The 19458-nt window shown below is 36.2% G+C and overlaps 1 protein-coding gene across 1 annotated transcript; it reads right to left on the bottom strand.

The window, feature by feature from the left end:
• Positions 1-2266: 2266 nt before the first annotated feature.
• On the bottom strand, positions 2267-5864 carry LOC112197007. Its single transcript, XM_024337526.2, has 2 exons — positions 5651-5864; positions 2267-5279 (listed from the first exon to the last, which is right to left on the bottom strand). Exon 2 carries the CDS (start codon positions 5209-5211, stop codon positions 2773-2775), a length of 2439 nt encoding a protein of 812 aa, XP_024193294.1. The 5' UTR covers positions 5212-5279; positions 5651-5864; the 3' UTR covers positions 2267-2772.
• Between the last annotated feature and the right edge of the window lie 13594 nt (positions 5865-19458).

Raw genomic sequence — 19458 nt, 5'->3', positions numbered from 1 at the left:
CGTTCATATAGATTTCTCGGGTGTAAAGAGATATATGTTTATATATATTTCAGCACGTAGAGTTCTCGTGCATGCAAAATTCAATATGTGTTCGATTTTACTCGATTTGATCACTGCATTTATTTCATTGACCTATTTCATTGATTAAACTCTAATCGTTCATGTAGAGTTCTCATACGCGTACGTATAGTTCACGAGCAGATATATATGTCTTAAATGTAACCGCTAATTTGTCATCAGATTTTTATTTTATTTTTAAATCGTGTGTTTTACTCTCTCAAATCTGTCTACGTGCTCATGCACATAGAGTTCACGAACAGGAATCTCCACATCCTTTCTTAAACGCAACCGCTAGTCTCTCATAAGAAATTTTTCTTTTAAATCGTGTGTTTTACCCTCCCAAATCCATCCACGTGCTCGTGCATGTAGAATTCACGTGCACGTAGAGTTCACAAACATGAATATCCATATCTTTTATTAAATGCAACCACTAATATGTCATAAGAATAATTTTCATTTTAGATAATGTGTTTTACCCTTCCAAATCCGTCCACGTGCTCATGCATGTAGAATTCACGTGCACATAGAGTTCACGAACAGGAATATCCATATCTTTTATTAAACGTAACGACATCTGTCATAAGAAAAATGTTCTACACATGTAGAATTCACATGCACGTAGAGTTCATGAGCAAGTATATTTATGTCTTTCATCAAACATAGTCACTCATAAGAATAATTTCCCATTTTAGACCGTGTTACCCTCCCAAATCCGTCCATATGTGTGAGAAAAAGCCAATTTCGAACTTCTTGAACTTTGTTTCTTACATTTTAACAAAAATTAGAAGATGATCTTAATAATCACTGACACAAAAATCTGTTCATATGCTCGTGCATGTAGAATTCATGTAGACATAGAGTTCACAAACATGAATATCCATATCTTTTATTAAATGTAACCACTAATTTGTCATAAGAATAATTTTCCTTTTAGATCGTGTGTTTTACCCTCCCAAATCCGTGTACAAGCTCGTGCACATAGAGTTCACGAACAGGAATACGCATATCTTTTATTAAATATAACTGCTAATCTGTCATAAGAATAATTTTCCTTTTAGATCGTGTGTTTTATCCTCCCAAATCCGTCCACATGCTCGTGAATGTAAAATTCACGTGCACATAGAGGTCACAAACAAGAATATTCATATCTTTAATAAACATAACAGCTAATCAGTCATAAGAATAATTTTCCTAATAGATCGTGTATTTTACCCTCCCAAATCCATCCATGTGCTCATGCATGTAGAATTCACATGCACGTAGAGTTCACGAGCAGGAATATACATATCTTTTATGAAATGTAACCGCTAATATATCATAAGAATAATTTTCTTCTTAGATCATGTTTTACCCTTCCAAATCAGTCCACGTGCTCGTGCATGTAGAATTCACATGCACATAGAGTTCATGAGCGAGTAAATTTATGTCTTTTATCAAACATAATCCCCTCATAAGAATAATTTTCCTTTTAGACCGTGTTACCCTCCCAAATCCGTTCATGTGTGTGAGGTTTTAGTCAATTTCGAGCTTCTTGAACTTTGTTATTTACCTTCTAACAAAATTTAGTAGATGACCTTAATAATTACCGACACAAAATAACTACTGAAGATGAAATTAGAAGATGACCTTAATAATTATTGACAATCAAAACCTTCTAACAAAATTTAGAAGATGACCTTAATAATTACCGACACAAAATAACTACTGAAAGTAAAAATAAAAGATGACCTTAGTAATCACCGAGAACCAAATTAGCACATCGAAAACATATCAAAGTTGGCGTCACACAAAATAAATGGAGACAAAACTGGCCGAAAAAAATAATACAAAGAACAAGGGGAAGTGACGCTAAACTCGTTTAATCAGTTGAATGGTAGCCTCTCGGTGTCTCTCCATTTATCAACCTCTTAACATCACCTCCATTTTAATGCATTTTGTTTTGAAATCAGTGCTCTTAAGCTTTCGTTTTCTTCTTTCTCCTTCTTTTGCGTCACGGTCTAGAATAAACGTCCATTTTCTTGAACCGTTCAACTGCCTGAATGTCATGTGGAAAACAGAAAAGCCTTATGCTGTAATGGTTTCTAGCTTTCAACTTCAATATCACGTAAGCCAACAAAGAGGTCAAGACACGATGAAAAATAGTACGGTTTTGGGAAGGAAAAGATCTTCCCAAGAGATCAGAAACTATTACAGGCTATAGACGAACTAGAATCAAATGGTTATCGGTAACGTTACTATTTGATCATTGATCAGAACTAACAACAGTACTGTTTTACATTCATGTATGTAAGATTATGCAAATTCACAGCATCCAGATACAAAAGAAGCAAGAAAACTATTGGCTAAGCACTACATAAATGGAGCATAAACTCTTGGACAGCCCATAAGGAGTTGTTCTTCAGTAATGTCTGGTGGAAGAGGGTTTGTAAAATATGTAGCTTGCACCTCCGAAATCCTTGAATGTGGCCTCAATTAGGTTGACCTGCAGAAAAGACACCTTGTTCGCCTCCCACGAAAGATGGAAGTTCACCTCTTGAATCAGTTGAATGTAGGGTTACGATTGTTATGAGGAATTTCCCACATAACTTCAGGTCATATTCGCATAGCCCCAACATTACAAGGATGATGCTAAAAACAATGAATCAGTTGTAATCCAATCTTAAACCAAGTGAAAAAAAAAATCTGTCCATATCGAATCATGTACACCAAAACTCAACCAACTTGAACTTCCGAAGCATGCTCCAATCTTTCATCTTGCTTTGTCTCCTGGCTCTCCTCAATTTCTATTATCGGAGTGACTGAACTCCCTCTCTCTTCTTCCCCAACAGTTCTGGAATTCTCTGCTATCTCCTCTATGCCATTAGTATTTCCAACATCAACATCTATCACATCAACTTCCTTAGGTTTCTCATCTATCTCCATAATCTCTTCATCTTTTGCATCAGTATTTTCAACATCAACATCTATCACATCAACTTCCTTAGGTTTCTCATCTATCTCCATAATCTCTTCATCTTTCACATCAGTTACTACCTGAAGAAGTTCTAACGGTGTAGCTGCTGGATCTAGCTCCCGACAACCCTTTGGAGCATTTGATGCTTCTAGACCGGTATGCAAATATGAAGGAACATGATGAGAGAATCGGAACATCTCTTCTCTCGGAATCCTCCTAACCTCTCTGGGATCCAAATGCCGGTGGAACACTGACTTGAAACCAGCCACTTTCACCAGAGGAGTTACGGTTACACCTAGTTCTTCATTATAGTCTTCAACCACTTCCACCATATCATACTTGTGTATTACTTCGTCGGCTGTCAATTCATTCCAATCAGGGGACCAATTCCTATAGAGAGCCCAAACATCACCCTTCTTGGGATATATACAGATAATCCCTCGTGCACCTTTTGTCCACCGAACTTTGTGCGAAAAAGAATTGAGTGATTTGTTGATTTCATACTTGCCAACTCTGAAATCCCCACATGTTTTTGTGAAACCAGAAGCAACCCAGTTTAGAGGGCCCAATTCACTATTTGTTTTGGAGTTAAGCCAACTGATCCGCATTTTGAATGGGTTTAAAGATATCACACTATGAATTATGGCATAATATCGAGGCATCCCATCATCGCCATCATATGCGGCCCAGACCTGATTTTCTCCAAAAGACTCTTCAGTCCGGTCCCTGTCAAAATCATGAAAATCTGAATCTGGAACAGTTATTGTCATTGACTGCAAGGTTTCTGCATCTGCTATGTCACTAGAAGTGACAGAATGTTTCCTCTCACTAGCTCCATTCTTTCTATCAACTGACTCACCAGACTTGTTCTGATCACGCTGTGCGTCAACGTTTTTCAAAGATTTCTCTGTCTCATTCCCATTTACCACCTGTTTGACTGCAGTTTCAGATTTCTGTTCATTCAGTTTCCTGCGAATTTCCTTCCTAGCCTTGTCCGCCAGTAAATTATGAACTTCAAGCACGGAGAAATCCCTTGTGATACTGGACTTGGCGGTTCCATTGACCCTACCTGACTCAAAATTAGGCTGTCTAGATCCAAAAAAGTTTGCAGCTCCAGCTACCCCACCCATTTGATTCGTAACGTCCCTTGGAGGCTTGATGCTACCACCAACATCATCCATTCCTCTTCTTCTCTTTGCTGCATTAGATGAAGTGCCACTCACCTTCTTGGAGGAGGCTTGATGCTTCCTCCGCAAGGCCTCCTCTCTTTTTGTTGCTGCTTGAGCTTCCTCGCGCTCTCTCTTTGCTTTCTCGTATGCCTGTTGAACCACGCTTGCAGCTTGGGCAGCCGAAGAAGCACCAGATGCTTTGGAGAATGGACCCCACTGGAAGTTGTTTTGGTGATATGATTCAGTGAATCCTGAAGGTCCTCCTATATCTCTACTTCTTCCTGTATTATATGTGCTTTTTTCATGATTCGAATTCTGTCGCTGATGTGATGGATTCCATGAGGTGGATGACTTGGAGGCACCTGTAGGTGGAGGAGTTATTTCGACTGCAAAAAATGCTTCATGGCAATTCGGGCACAGAAGGTTATGATTAAGATAAACTCTCATGTACTCATACTGCATCCTGCACTTGTGACAGACGGTCCAAAAGGTACTGGGTTTCGGTTTAAGATTTGAACCAGGAGCTGAAGAGCGAGCTGCCCTTGAAGTACTCTTTGGAGGCTTTGTACTGGAGGTTGAACTTTTTGTGAAATTGTAGAACCCATTGGCCCCAGGAGGGGCCTGTGAAGTCGAAGCCTTCCTCCTCTGGTCATACGCTCCCCTCTTAGCTTTATCAGACAACAAACTCCATGCCTCAGAAAGTAGCTTAAATGCTCCATCAGCCCCGACAGACTTGTTCTTATCGGGGTGAAGCATAAGAGCTAGTTTCCTATACTGTTTCCTCACCGCCTCGTCATCTGCTCTTGGCTCGAGACCAAGTACCCCATACCAATCTACTTCCCCATTTACTCTGTTCTCTGCAGCAACATGTACATCAAGTGTTGCCAACATTTGGGGCATACCCTCCAGCCCCGGAAACAAATTTTGAGCCTTCAAAGCAAATTTCTTGGCTCCCATTACATCCCTTGCCGCAAACTTCTTCTCCGCAATCTCTTTCGCCCTGGTGGCCTCATCTCTATTGCACTCCATATTCCTAGATTCTACTCTTTACAATTTGCTACAACTCCAACTTTGCTGTCTACCAATTCAGCCAACCTCTGTTAGATTAAAAATACTCGGTTAGTAATTGTTACGGTAAACAAAAACATATCAGATGGAATTGAGAAAATGAATTTGAGTCAAATCAAATCAAATCTAAAAAGCAAAGCAACAAGGTAATTAAGCTCAAAACATATATGAAGATTACAATTACTCAAAGTAAAAGTAAAACCCAAATCGGCGGAATGGAACATAATTGATGGATCTGCTTTATTCAATTACAATTCAGCAACAGAAGACGAAATTACAATGAAAGACCTTGTTCTAATACTTAGAACTCAGAAAATGAATCCCAACAACCAGTGATCAGTATTTGAATAATAAGACTAAATTTGAAGTAAAACCCAGATTCAGAGATGGGCTTACTGACCTTATAATAAGAGCTGTGTTGGTTGAGGAATTTGAATCGCAGAAAGCCACCATGGACAGACCTCCATCACCAGTTTTTTCTTTATTTTGCCCCTCTTTTCCAACCCAAATCTAAAAAATCCCCCAAATTGGACCCTTTTCTCAAAAAAACTTCTCTCACAACCTAGACAGGTATCCCCAATGTGCAAATTATAAAATACCACAAAGGCATGGGCCTCTCCCCTTCCTTGTCTTCAAAGTATTTTCTTATAATCTTAACCCTAACCTAACATCTCTTTTCACCCTAACTATGGTTAACTTTTGACTCTAGAGTTGGGTTTAGATTTGCATTTAATAGTAATTTTTTAGTGGGGGTTTGGGTATGTCATGTGTGGATCCACACATCCTCTAAATGAGGCAGTCGGACCATTAGGTTTATTCGATTGTCCAATCAGGTCTTACCATGTTTGCAACTTAAAAAGTAAGGAGGGTATTTTGGATGGATATTTAGATGCAAATTAACAAGTATTTTGTGGTATATTGGGTGGAGCTCTAATGAGTATCACTAAATGAGGATTTCATGAAGACTTTCTAATCAACAGTTGTTACACTCACTTTTCGATCACATTTTAATAAATCAACCGTTAGATGCTTAGATATTCATGAGTATATCATTTTTGAAAAATTTTCAATGAAATTGAAAATCATTAAGACATTTATAATCCTGATTTATCATTTATGAACATGAAAGGTTCATGTTTAACATGTTTAGTTTGGTACATTAACAGTTGACAATTTGGAAGAAAATTTTCACAAAAGATCTACTCATGCAAACCTAAACATCAAACAGTTAATTTGACGAAATATGATCGAAAAGTGGGTTTCACAACCATTGATAATTTCTCATGAAGTCCTCATTTTAAAGGTTCTCATTAGAGTCTCTCCCTATAAGGTCTTTTGTATAATGATGGGTGATACAAACATATCATGTAGATTTCATATGTTTAAACTTCCTCCATGTGTAGATGCTTGGACCCAAGCACACTCACGAGCCATTTCTTCTTCTTCTTATAAATCAATCAAAATTTCACGCTCATATTAGATCGACACTATTGTTCATACTCATGTAAAGTTATTTTTCACTTTTGTACAACTTACTTAGGGTTGAAAATGATATATATAGTGGTTTGTTATTAACACCTTTAAAAAGTTAAAATATGTTCTGTTGTGGTCAGTAAGTCCTTGAATGAAAATAATGAAATATGAACTTTGAATTGTAAAAGGCGTCATGTCAGTAATAATCTTCTATAAATGTCAAATGTTTAAAGAGTATATTCGACACGAGCTTAAAAGCTCGCAGACATTCTCAAAACGCTTAGAGACTACTGAAACAAGCGTTATGCTCCTTTTTTGTTTTTACTTTCTAACCATAATACCCCTACCCACTCGACAGTCCACCCTAACTCACATATCCATGATGTTAATGAAATTGGAATTTGTGACTTCCGTACTTCAATAGTATTGGTTAATAATGTACAATCGCAAGCCATTTCTTCTTCTTCTTCTTATAAATCAATCAAAATTTCACGCTCATATTTAATTGACATTATTGTTCGTACTTGTTAATGCTCAGAATACTGCCACTTAGTGTTAGCTTTTGATAACGTGGACGAGGGTCAAAATATTCCGATATCTTGATAGAGTTGTAAAGTGCTGCCACCTGTCAAATGAAATACACCGACGTCAAGAAGGGAGACCGCGATTGGCGGTCTTTGCTCCTCCGATGCTAAAGTCAGACAATGTATTTATGTTTACAGAGTAGCGGTAGGTAAGTATTAAATTAGTAAATGAATGATGAGAGAGGAATGAACCTTTTATTGGTGAGGTGAGAACTGATCTTAATTTTGTTTTCGATGTGGGACTGATATGCTTCAGTTTGATTGTTTCGAACCTTCCCGAGAGTACAACTTTGAGCAGTGCGTTAAAGCATATTTTGGCATGAGGCTGGTTCGACCTTGAACGTAGGCTTGCAGTGTTTCTAGGGGTCACACTTGCCCAGCCATTCCGACAATGGGAGGTGGACTCTAGTAGGTGCTGATTATCGCCGATAGTGTCACAGATGTACAACACTCTTGTAAAGTTATTTAGTGGTTTGTTATTAAAACCTTCAAAAAATTAAAATATGTTTTTTTGCACTCAATAAGTCCTTGAATGAAAATAAGAAAATATAAACTTTGAATTGTAAAAGACGTCATGTCAGTAATAATTTTCTATAAATGTCAAAGTTTAAAAGAGTATATTCAACACGCACTTAAAGACATGTAGACATTTTCTAAACACTTAGAGATAGATGAAACAAGCGTTCTGTTCCTTTTTTGCTTTTACTTTTTAACCATACTACCCCTACCCTCTCGACAGTTTACCCCAACACACATGTCCATGATGCCAATGAAATTGGAACCTATGACTTCAATTGGTTATTAAACAGCCGGACACAACTCATTCTCAACTTTATAAACAAATAAAAAAATTATTTCCTTATAATAAAAAATAAAAAATAAAAAATAAAAAATAAAAAATAAAAAACTATTAGATAGATGGAAATGACCATGTAAGTTCTCAACTACTATATCCATGCTATGGTATTGGTACCAATGATTATAGATGTCATGACTAAACACAGCAAACTCTGACCTAGGGATGGCAAAAATCCCCAGTGGGGAGGAGCTCCATTGGATACCCGCCCCTAATGAGGGGAGAATTCGGGGACAAATGGGGAATGGGGATGGAGATTCCCAAATCCCCGCTATCTAAGATTGGGGATGGGGCGGGGATGGTATTGTGATCCCCATCCCCAAACCCGCCCCAATAATATATACATATGGTTAACTTATATATATATTTTAATTTATTTTTTATAATATAAATCACAAATATATACATTAATGGCTACACTTTTACTTTAACAGTGTTTTGACTTTTGTACTCACTGAATTATGATTTATGAATTTAATCATATTTTAAATTTATTTGTTGTAGATTTTGATTTTAAAAAAGGCAATATGAGAAAAAATTATTTTATTAATTAAATTCTTATTGGGGATTTGGGGCGGGTTTGGAGGTTTAGTCCCCAATAGGGATGGGGACGGGGAATCCCCAATATATTTTTATTGGGGATTAGGGCGGGGATGGAGGTAGAAAATGACCTCGGGGATGGGGATGGTATTGTGATCCCCATCCCCAACCCGCCCCATTGCCATCCCTACTCTGACCATGAATATCATCAGTTTTCCAAATTATGAATCTTTGGAAAGAAAATGAAGAAAATATACCCTTATTTAAAACAAAACATACGAGTCTTACTACTCAAAACTGTAATTACATCAAAACTCTTCATATAATAACCCAGTATATGTTAAATTAAAATATTAATACCTTGAGCATCAACTATTATATCAACTTTTTAATGTCAATTTAAGTGAAGAATGACAAAATTTATCATTAATCACATCGAACCTTATAACTTAGGATTAGGATTTAAAGTCATTTTCAATATTCTGAGCTCTAGTCAAATATCAAAAACTAAACTATGCTCTTGTAATTTTAAACATCAGTCATGCAACATATAATATGTCATGTTAAGCATGTCATTTTAACACATGTTATGCCTCATCGAGTGTTGAAAACTAAAATTGGTGTTGTCTAAACTACGCACTTCTCGCTTATTGCCTCATTAGTATTTCCATCTTTGATATTATGTACCATAATGAAAGAGAAACACTTGAAAACACTTCCAATTGTTTGGTTTAATTAGTCATGACTCATGACTTTCACAAAGTTACTAGTCTCTTTGTACGTACATTAGAAGGTAAATAGGCAATTACTCATCTCAAGATTGTTAAATAGCGACAAGCGTAACATGTGGCCCATCATTGTATATGGGATATTTCCTCTCCAACACGCCCCCTCACGTGCAACCTAACTCTAGGTTTGCACGTGAAAACATAGAACACTTGGTAACAATCCAATCGGAATTTTCCGATGACAATATAAGGAACCCAAATTCGGGCCCATGATAATTGGAGATGTAATTGGAGAGGGATCCGCTCTGATATCATGTTAAACAGCGACAAGCGTAGCTTGTGATCCACCATTGTACCGATACTGTCCCAACTTAACCACCCATTACGTGCTGGGTTTAATCACAAAAGGTCTCGGTACAATTGGGTGAGATCCACCCACTTATAAGTTATATTTTATTTGTCACTTTTCAAATGTGGGATATTTCTTCTCCAACAAAGATTATCAATGAAAGTCGTAGAAACTTGCAATTCTAATAGTGAATAACATTTAAATCAACACTCGAAAGTTCCAAGTACAATAGCATAATGAAAGTTGGTGCTTAGAAAGTTAGAAGAGAGGAAAAAAGAAGAACCCAGTGTCCATGAAAAAGCCTTATTGAGTTGGGTACTAACCATTGCAGAATTAAAGATAGACATGCCTAATATTAGAACGATTTTTATTGTTATCTAGCTCACAAATTAAACAGTACGGGACAGAAGGAGGATCTCGAACTGGGCCTCTGAGATTAATGATGGGGTATGAACCATAATGATGACAACTTACATGAAAAGGCCCAAGACAGTCACTTGAAAACTTGGAACTAGAAATGTTCATACTCCATTTGTAATGTTCTGGGTGGCTTCAGTTTCTGACAATATAAATGTTTGTATTCTGTTCATTTCTTTGTTTCATTTGTTATGTTGATTCTTGTAAAGAATAACTTGAACCGGAATAATTATAATGAAAATGATTGAATGGTTAAACAAATTTCAATATAATCGAGAACTAATTACATAAATGATTTTATAAGAAAACTTAAAAGATTGAAGAAGTTCAGTCGTTAAAATTCGCAGGATAGAAAGTTGGGTACGTCGACTCTTTGAACGACTTGTTGTAACGTGAACTGGCAATTCCATTTTGTTCATCAGTGGTTGAAGAAGTGCCCTGCAGATCATGATTGGCTCTCTGGTCAATCATAACTTGATAAGACTAGCTAGCTACCTATATACTTGGGTGAGAAATGGAAAGACGTTACCTGAAAGACGTTGCTCTCATTCTCGAATTTTATTTTGTTTGCTGATACAGAGAACTCAAGACGCATCAAGACCCATCAAGCAGATGCTTATTCCATTCCATACTTATTCGATCCTCAATCAACTTCAAACCAATGTTACCTGAAACGCGGAACGTTGCTGTACTGGTACGCGATACGGGTACGTGGTACGTCAGTCTTTATGGTACGTAGTACGCTAGGATATATTAGTTAAACTTAATCTTAATAGCAAATCGTTTTTACGTAACTATCCCTTATACAAATACTATGAAAACCTCATTAATTAGAATGGGTAAAGAGGTAAAATTATAAATAATAGAAAATATTCATTATCTCTTTCTTGTTTGGTAAAAGGATAGTTATTATCTTTTTATTTCAGAAATAATAAGAATAAAAATCTCTTCCGAAAAGGAAGAGGATAAATCATTCTCTAAAAAAAAAAAAAAAGAGATAAACCTAAAAAAAGAATAAGAGGATAATCAAGCTGGATTTTGCCCTGCATTAATTTTTCCTTCCTAGCCGCTCCATTTCAATCGTGCATTCTAGAGTTAGAGGAATATAGAGGCTTGTCTACTGTAGTGATCAATTTATTTCAAAGGGAGGGCTCCACAGAGCCATTGAGTCGCAGAAGATGGAGGAAACATCATATTCAAGAACACCAAACGGGTAAACATCAAGTTAGATGGAGGACCGATAAGGGATCGCTCAACCTAGCGATCTGGGTCGCGGATGCACCGCGATTGGGTACGTAGTTTCCGGAACGCGGTTCGCCGGGGATATCAGCGTTTCCAGTGACTCTGCTTCAAACACTAGAGGAATCCAATGGCGTTGGAGATGAGTTCGTGTTAGATATTTTCTCTTTTGCTAAAAGCCAGAAACTACAATAATTGATCGAAACTGCCAGTTCATTGTAGATAACTTTTTGTAGGCAAACTGTTCGATATACTGCTTCGTAAAGGTTTTAAGATAGATAACATTATGCTTTACCATGCACGTTTCCACAAAAGAAGTTCAAAAATCCGTTAATGTGTAATATAAACCACGCATGCTACACTAATGATCTAATGTAATACATCTTAGCTGTCCCAGCACATAACTTAAGATTATGATAATTAAAGGGGAGAATCTAAGTTCCAGGGAGAGTCAATCGATCTGAAACTAGGGTTCCGGCAATCTAACTGTGATTACAGTTCCAACTAAGCTTTGTCTGCACACACGTAAACAGTTTAACAGTAATTATATAGTCTTTTCTTTTGAAGACAGTTTCTGAGGATTCCAGAAAATTATTGGATCATAATTAAGAACCATGCCATGATCGATCAGTGAGCTCCAAGATTCAATAACTTACATGTTTCAGTAGCACTGTTCACCAAAAATATTTAAACTATCCATCAGCTATATATATATATATATAGACACACACACAGTCCTTCGTGGCTAAGGACGTCCTTATCTAAGTTTAGGTACGGATTTCCAGTTTTTGACAATTTTTCGATCACATATCACATCTTAACCGTTCAGTTTTTAGGTCATAATGTATAGATCATCTCTGCAAAATTTCAGCCAAATTGATGATCGTTAAGGTATTCAAAACTGCAATTTACAACAATGTACACGAACGGTTCCAGTTTGACAGATTCGGTTCATTCGTGTAAATTACAGTTTTGGATGTTTTAACGATCATCAATTTGGCTAAAATTTTACATAAGTGATCTATACAGTAGGACCTAAAAACTGAACGGTTAAAATGTGAATATGTGATCGAAAAATGACCAAAAATTAAAAATCAGTTCCATAAACTTAAATAAGGATATCCTTACCTGAAAAAGCTTGTATATATATAGTAGAAGATCCACATGTCTGTAATTACATGCATGTGCTTTTAGGCCAGAGACATCTAGTACCTCACTACTAGATGTGTTTTAATCTAAAATACAAGGCTAGTGCTGATCGAAATAGTTTTATGCAGAGATTGTGATTAATGCTAAATTATTGTGCATTATAATCTTTACTATATGTTTGTTCTTTCTAGCTACCTATACAACCATTCTCCACGTCTCAATTTAACTCAAAAGTAAAGGATTGGGAATCCAATTCCTTTAATTGTTAGACAACTAATGGCCTATGATTAACTGGTCGGGTTATTGCGATGTGAATCATCGGATAAACAACGTGCTATATATAAACCAAACTGTTGGTGTAGAGGGTGTGCACATTCCTTAAAAACAATAACTTCATTAGGAAAGCTTTAGGCAGCGGCGGATCAATTTTATCTTTTGTAAAAAAACATTATCTTAATCAGTTTTTCAAATGAGTATGATTTACTTTCACCATTTCTTTTTGGATAAACGAGCCTTTATTGGTAACCTAAAGAATAAGAATTTTGGTGAATATTGTTTATTTTTGTCCTAGTGAGATCTGTTTAAAGTTTAAAAATACAGACATAGTCACACAATCCGGTCGAGAACTGACACGTTATAAAGTTACTCTATGCAACTGGCAATCTTTACAGATCTGCCTTCAGTTTTGGAGAATTTTACACTGCAGAGTGCAGATGAGATGATGGGCTAGCTTTGTGGTCAATGACGAGACTAGCTAATTACCAGCTATTTGATTGTGAGATATAATAAGACAAATAGTTTGAGCTAGAACTTTTGTTTTGCACTTTTGCTAATGATACAGAGAACTAATTAATTAAGTAACCAACCAGACCTATCAATGCCTCAATGGCATATCGAAAGCGCACCGGCTAAGCTCTTATTCCTCAATATCAACATCAAGGTGGAAGTTCAATTCGATATGATCATATATGGCTATGCTCAGGTAGTCGATCGAAATACTTGGTGCATGATCGAGTTGGTCTTTTGTGTGAGAGTATATATATCTTGCTGAAACTATAATGATTGAATTTACTGGCCACGATTGTGTTAGACTGTGACCAGCCTTTGCTAGGCGGACCCATATATACTTTCATGCACTTCCAACACTAAAGGGCTTTTGATTTTAACTACATTAATCTTCCATTAATGGAGGACTCACATTTTGCTGGAAAGTGCTTCCTATGCTCAGTTCATGCTTGACTGTGACACGTGTAGAAGTAAAACTTTCCGACCACCGGCCTTCTGTGGTTCTAAAACAATAATTATTTCTCAGCTTGAGGGGCGAATGGTCTCCCAATCAGCGGAGTAATTGCCTACTCCTGGTGAAGAAGTTATGGGGATACGTACGAGACTCCTGGTGAAGAAGTTGTGAAGAAGTTATGGGGATACGTACGAGACTCCTGGTGAAGAAGTTATGGGGATACGTACGAGTCATCATGTAAAATGACTGTGTACAAATGCACACTGATATATATATATATATCAATATATGCACGCATGTATACCATGTATGAATAAAAATTAAGTGTTACGTTCGAAAAGATAAATTTACCATCTTGTCGAGAATGTCAAATATAATTGAGGATTTAGAGATGGTTGATGAAGGCAATTGCTCGTGCTTAAGTTTGATCGATAAACGTTAACCAATGAAATTGTCAATATTCTCATCTATGTTTTTTTTTTTTTTAACTGTATGACTGTAAATATATGGTAGATAACCGGAATAAACTTATATATGGGCACAAAATGTTTAACAATTAATAGATTTATAAATAGGCGAAAGTAAAATTTTTCCACAATTTCTCTTAAAGAGTACCGGACAACCAAGTAAGATGATACTTCTTCATATGAATTTCATTTTTAGTTGTAAATTATCTTTTAAGTATTTTCCGACCAGTGTTAAGTTATTATGTTGAAGAAAATAGTTAAGAAATGCAAAAGGATTTGGCAAACTCCCACCATCGACCATGTGGACACATCTCGCCTCAACTAAATTAGTGAAAATAATTAATTTAGACCTTCATCACAAGTCCTACTTCCTTGGATCCGAATCCGACCCGTGACATCCGATGGTCCTCGGCCTGCCACACGCAACCAAACCCTGTCGTAAAGCCCTCGGTGGCTGCCAGCAGTTCGTAACCCTAACATGGCTTGCAAGAACGAAACTAGTTAATATAATACGTAACGTAACTGCACCTAAATCACTTGATTAGACTAATAATTAAGTTTAAAGTGTATGATTAGTTTAAGAGATGCTTCACTCCCAGCTTTAACCCTTTAAATTATTCTGCCCCTCTCTCTCTTGACAACATCGTTTAATCGCAAAGCTGCATGGTTGTTCTTCTCCTTCTTCTCTTGGGGGTTGGGTGAGATGCCGTAATCTCTGACGCTTAGTTTGTTTGTCAATGAGTGAAACGGAGCCTGGGAGAGGGACCTAAGTGTGTTTCATTATGTTGTTTTTGGTGAAACTAGTCCTGTCGTTTACCTTTCATGTTAATTTTTATTATTTGCTTTCGGTTTTGGACAAACTTAGCTAAGCTAGCTTCTTCAAGCTTTATATTATGTATCTAGCTCCCTCTCTCACCCTCCATCTATAGTAATTGGTCTTAATTTGGCGATCGAAGCTTCCAAATAGATAGTATGGATTATCAAAGGGTTTAATTTTTTCAATGGTGATGGAGACTATTATTATTTATATATGAGCGGAACATACCAAAATCATATGAGATACGAAATATTATTTAGAGGCGATTCAAATGGTACATACATATCCGAACTCTTCATCAGATTGCTCGTAGTAAGGACATTACATACACATCACTAGTATTAATTGTATATTGAGTTTTTTAGAATAAGGAATGTGAGATGTTTAGTGTTGGAATACGAATAGAAAAAACTTCATCAATTCTTAGATTCGACACTAAAAAGAAATTTGCTTTCTCTGCATTCAGATGAATAATCTAATTTTCTATTAACGTACATGCGTATATACATGTTTTTAACTAAAGATTGTTAATTGATACGTATAAAATAATTTGTTAGAGTGTTATAAATAAATTAGAATAAGTTATTCACTCGCATACATCGAAACAACTAATACGAACAAAACTCATGAGATTAAAATAAAAATTAATAAAGCTCTTGATGAGGTGGGTACTTATGTCCTTGATGGGACAAATACATTGATGCATATAATGATGGCGATGTTCATACACATGCCACAAGCATTTGGACTTTTTTCCAAGTTGATCAATGCCTAACCCTGCAGCGTTAAAATGAAAAAGCATAGTAGAAAAAGAGACTTGGACAGCCACCATTTTTAACGGAGGAAGCTTGTCGTTCATAAAGAAAACTAAGCTAAGCCAACAGCAAGTTTCCTCTGTCCCTGAATTGTACCACCTCGTTTATATCACAGTTTTATCATTAATATCTTGTTCTTTCTCTGTCTGTATAATACAGAGGACAACTTATCCAGTATAATTCTGCACTATCTTTTTACAACGACCCTGCAAGATCCACATTAAAATTGTCTGTAATTATGTACACCCTAAGACAGATCGACGATGAGTTCATACAATGTGCAACTATTTGTACTACACATTTACTGTACCTAATTTCTTTATTAGGTCGTTGCTTTGGTAGGTTATGATTAGTAAATTCTGGAAAATTTAAAATACTATAAGGCCTCGTTTGATTCATGGAATGAAAAATAATTCTTTTGTCTTTTTCCTCACAAAAACTTTCTATTCCGATGTTTGATAACATTAGGAAAGTTGTTAAAAAGTTTGTAATTAATGGAATAAAAAAATATTTTTTGAGTAATAAATGCAAGGAAAGAATGAAAGAAAGTGATTCATTTTTAGTGTTTGGAATGAACCACTTTATCCCTTATTTTCCATTCCTTCAGAAGCTTCAAGAAAGTATTTCATTTCTTTTTGTATCCCAAACGCAGGAAATGAACAAATTTCTTTTCCTGATATTTCCTTTCTGTGAACTAAACGTGGCATGAGAGCACGTCAATACTGGTAAATCTGCTACAAGTAGGCCGGTATTGATTAATCTCTTTTTAGCAAATTACAACTTGGCCAATTTTAGGTGTCTGATTCAATAATAAGTGCAAATTTTTTTTTATAGTTGTAGACTTGTAGACATACTTGTAGTGTGTGGGGACTTTACACGATCATTTGACAGATCTATTAGGGGAGTGCATGTTCTAATATGTACAAACTTTGAGGATAAGATATTTTTATCATTTTTTTCCTTACGGTTATTCTGTTTGTGGTATGACCTTTTAAATTACAAATCTACTTTTATATTAAGCATAACAAATGGGATTTACACATGTCACATAGACACTTAACATTCATATATACAATTGGGGTAGTTTATAAAGTTTTAGTACGAAACTACAATTCTTGAAATTTTGGATTTTGTATAATTTACTTTTTGTAAAGATGCATGATTGCATGGTCTTGTTAAATTGCAAATCCAAGTTTTAAACCCTAAATTTTTTGGACAATAATTATAAATCTAATTATATAAGTCACTATTGGGTAGGTTATAATAGTAAATTATAAGAAGTTTACACTCATTGATATTTGTGAACCCTCACTGCTCCAACTTGTTTATAAAATGCCTCAGTTTGGGAAATCATCATGGAGTTTAGTACTTCCCTTTCTTGGCCAAGAAAAACAACATCATACCTTCCACAGCTAACTATTATATCTTGCCAATCATTTTGCCTTTTTCATTTTTACGATAAAACCTAATGTAAATCATTTTGCAATTAACCATTTTAAGATGTATACTACTCTTATAATAGGATGAAATTTGTTAATCAAGATCATTGCATTTGAATTATATTGATTATTATTACTAGTTCGCACGGTTACTAATACATTTTTAGATTTAAAAGATACTTAACGTGTTAAGTACATTTATTTCTTGCTTATTAACTCAAATAGCTATTCATTATAAACTCTTTCTTTCTTAAAGTTTCTTGTCCGACATGAGAACTTTTTGGTGAGTTTTGGCTACGTGCATCAAAACTATGCAGTGTACTAGTACAAGGACATCACATTTTCCTCTATATGAAGATGGACATCTTAGTGGACCATAACATGTGATGTTCAGTTTTTTCAATCGGTAAATTCAATGCGGGCAGCATTTCAAACTCTCGTAAAAAAGACAAAATTCTAACACAGTGATTAATATCACCGACAAATGATACATGGCATGGGGTGATGAAAAATGATTCAAAATTATTCCTACTAATTTTGATTGACTCATAGATACAAGGATTATCCATTCTTTTTAACTCGCGACATTATACTTTTTCTTTATCTTTTATGTTCTAGAATAAAGTTTCAAGCACGAGGGCCAATGGTCGGCCCTAGCTTGACTCGATTGAGTCGATTCCCCCTGATTTACAAGAAAATTACCAATATTGAAATTTTTTGAAACCATTGAAAAGACAAACTCACAGTTCACGGCTGATCAAAAGGATTAGAACCGTACCGGACACAGACGGTGGTGGTGAGTTTGCAGAACCCGACAAGGGTGTCCAAACCCGACCCACAGAGGCTTTCCGTCCACGTGGTACAGAGATGCACCTCATTTTCCATCCTCTTCCCCACACGTGACACGTAGCACCCCAACCCCAATTATGAAAACTACACGTCGCACGATCCCATTGGCAGTCGCCAGAGAGAACCGGTGCGCTGACGTGGGACGTCGCTGTCACTAAGAGCTCCGAAGTGGGTAGTAGTGATGGCCTAATCACTTCGTGACAAGCCTTGATTAAAGTGCCCCTTACGCACCCACCCCTGCTTTTCCATTTATTCACCCCTTCTGCCACTGTTGTCGTCTAACTACTTCCCCTCCCTTGCCCTCGATGACGGCTTTGCCCTTGTTAACGGGTCTTATTTGCCTCCCTGGCCACGCCACGCTTTTATTGCTTCTTCCATGGTTAAACAAATTTCATTAAAAAACAAAAGCTAAGAAAGATACCTACTCTATTAACCTAAGGTTTTAGGGAGATTACGACTTCACAAGTACGAACAAAACTCTTTTAGTCTCGGTGGGGTTTTAACTTTTCCATTTAACTTGTTAGCTTAGCTTTGTTTTTTCTTTTCTAATACTAATAGTGGTGAATCAGATTTTGAGTTGGGAGATCAGACTATTCAATTTTTTTGTTTTGAGTGAATCAGACCATTAACTCATTCTTATCCATCAATTTATGTTCAAAATAGAAACTGTAGTTAGACAGATTACTTCTAAAAGTAGTTCATGTTGCATTTTCAGATTCGCAAGTCTGATCAATTCACTGAATCAACAAACGACAACTATACAAAAAATATACCAGTAACAACGATGTATTATTATTATATGTATTATTTTGCACTTATTTTGTGCGTTGCATAATTCTCATATTATATAGTAGTAGAGTGTCTACATATATTATATAAAAAGTTAACTTCTTTCTCTTACGCAATGGTAAATTGATGACAATATAATAAACTTGGAGATAAAACAAGATTGATCAATCAAGCCCAATCTAATAATATGCACAAAAGAGAATAAAAAACGCTGAGCCTGCACCCAAATAGTGGGGTTTAGAGCATAATGGCAACTCCTAGAGGTTCCTTTCTCTCTTTACCTACTCTTTTGACTATTGGTCATCTAATGGCAGCTCTGGGAAAAGAACCGGGCATCTAATGCCATTTGTGGCATCGCCGAAAATTTAACTCCCATGCAAGGGTACCTTTGTCAAATGAAGTACAGCCATACAAACGCGCAGAGGTAACGACTTGGCCTAGCGTGTAGAATTTGTCT

Source organism: Rosa chinensis, chromosome 4 (genome assembly GCF_002994745.2).
Source record: "Rosa chinensis cultivar Old Blush chromosome 4, RchiOBHm-V2, whole genome shotgun sequence".
Taxonomy (NCBI): domain Eukaryota; kingdom Viridiplantae; phylum Streptophyta; class Magnoliopsida; order Rosales; family Rosaceae; genus Rosa; species Rosa chinensis.
The sequence above is the reverse complement of the archived record's forward strand: the minus strand, read 5'-3'. Positions and strand labels throughout refer to the sequence as shown.

Bases quoted from the DNA above. Each gene is read 5' to 3' on its own strand.
- LOC112197007 (XM_024337526.2), bottom strand. From the start codon at position 5,211: ATGGAGTGCAATAGAGATGAGGCCACCAGGGCGAAAGAGATTGCGGAG.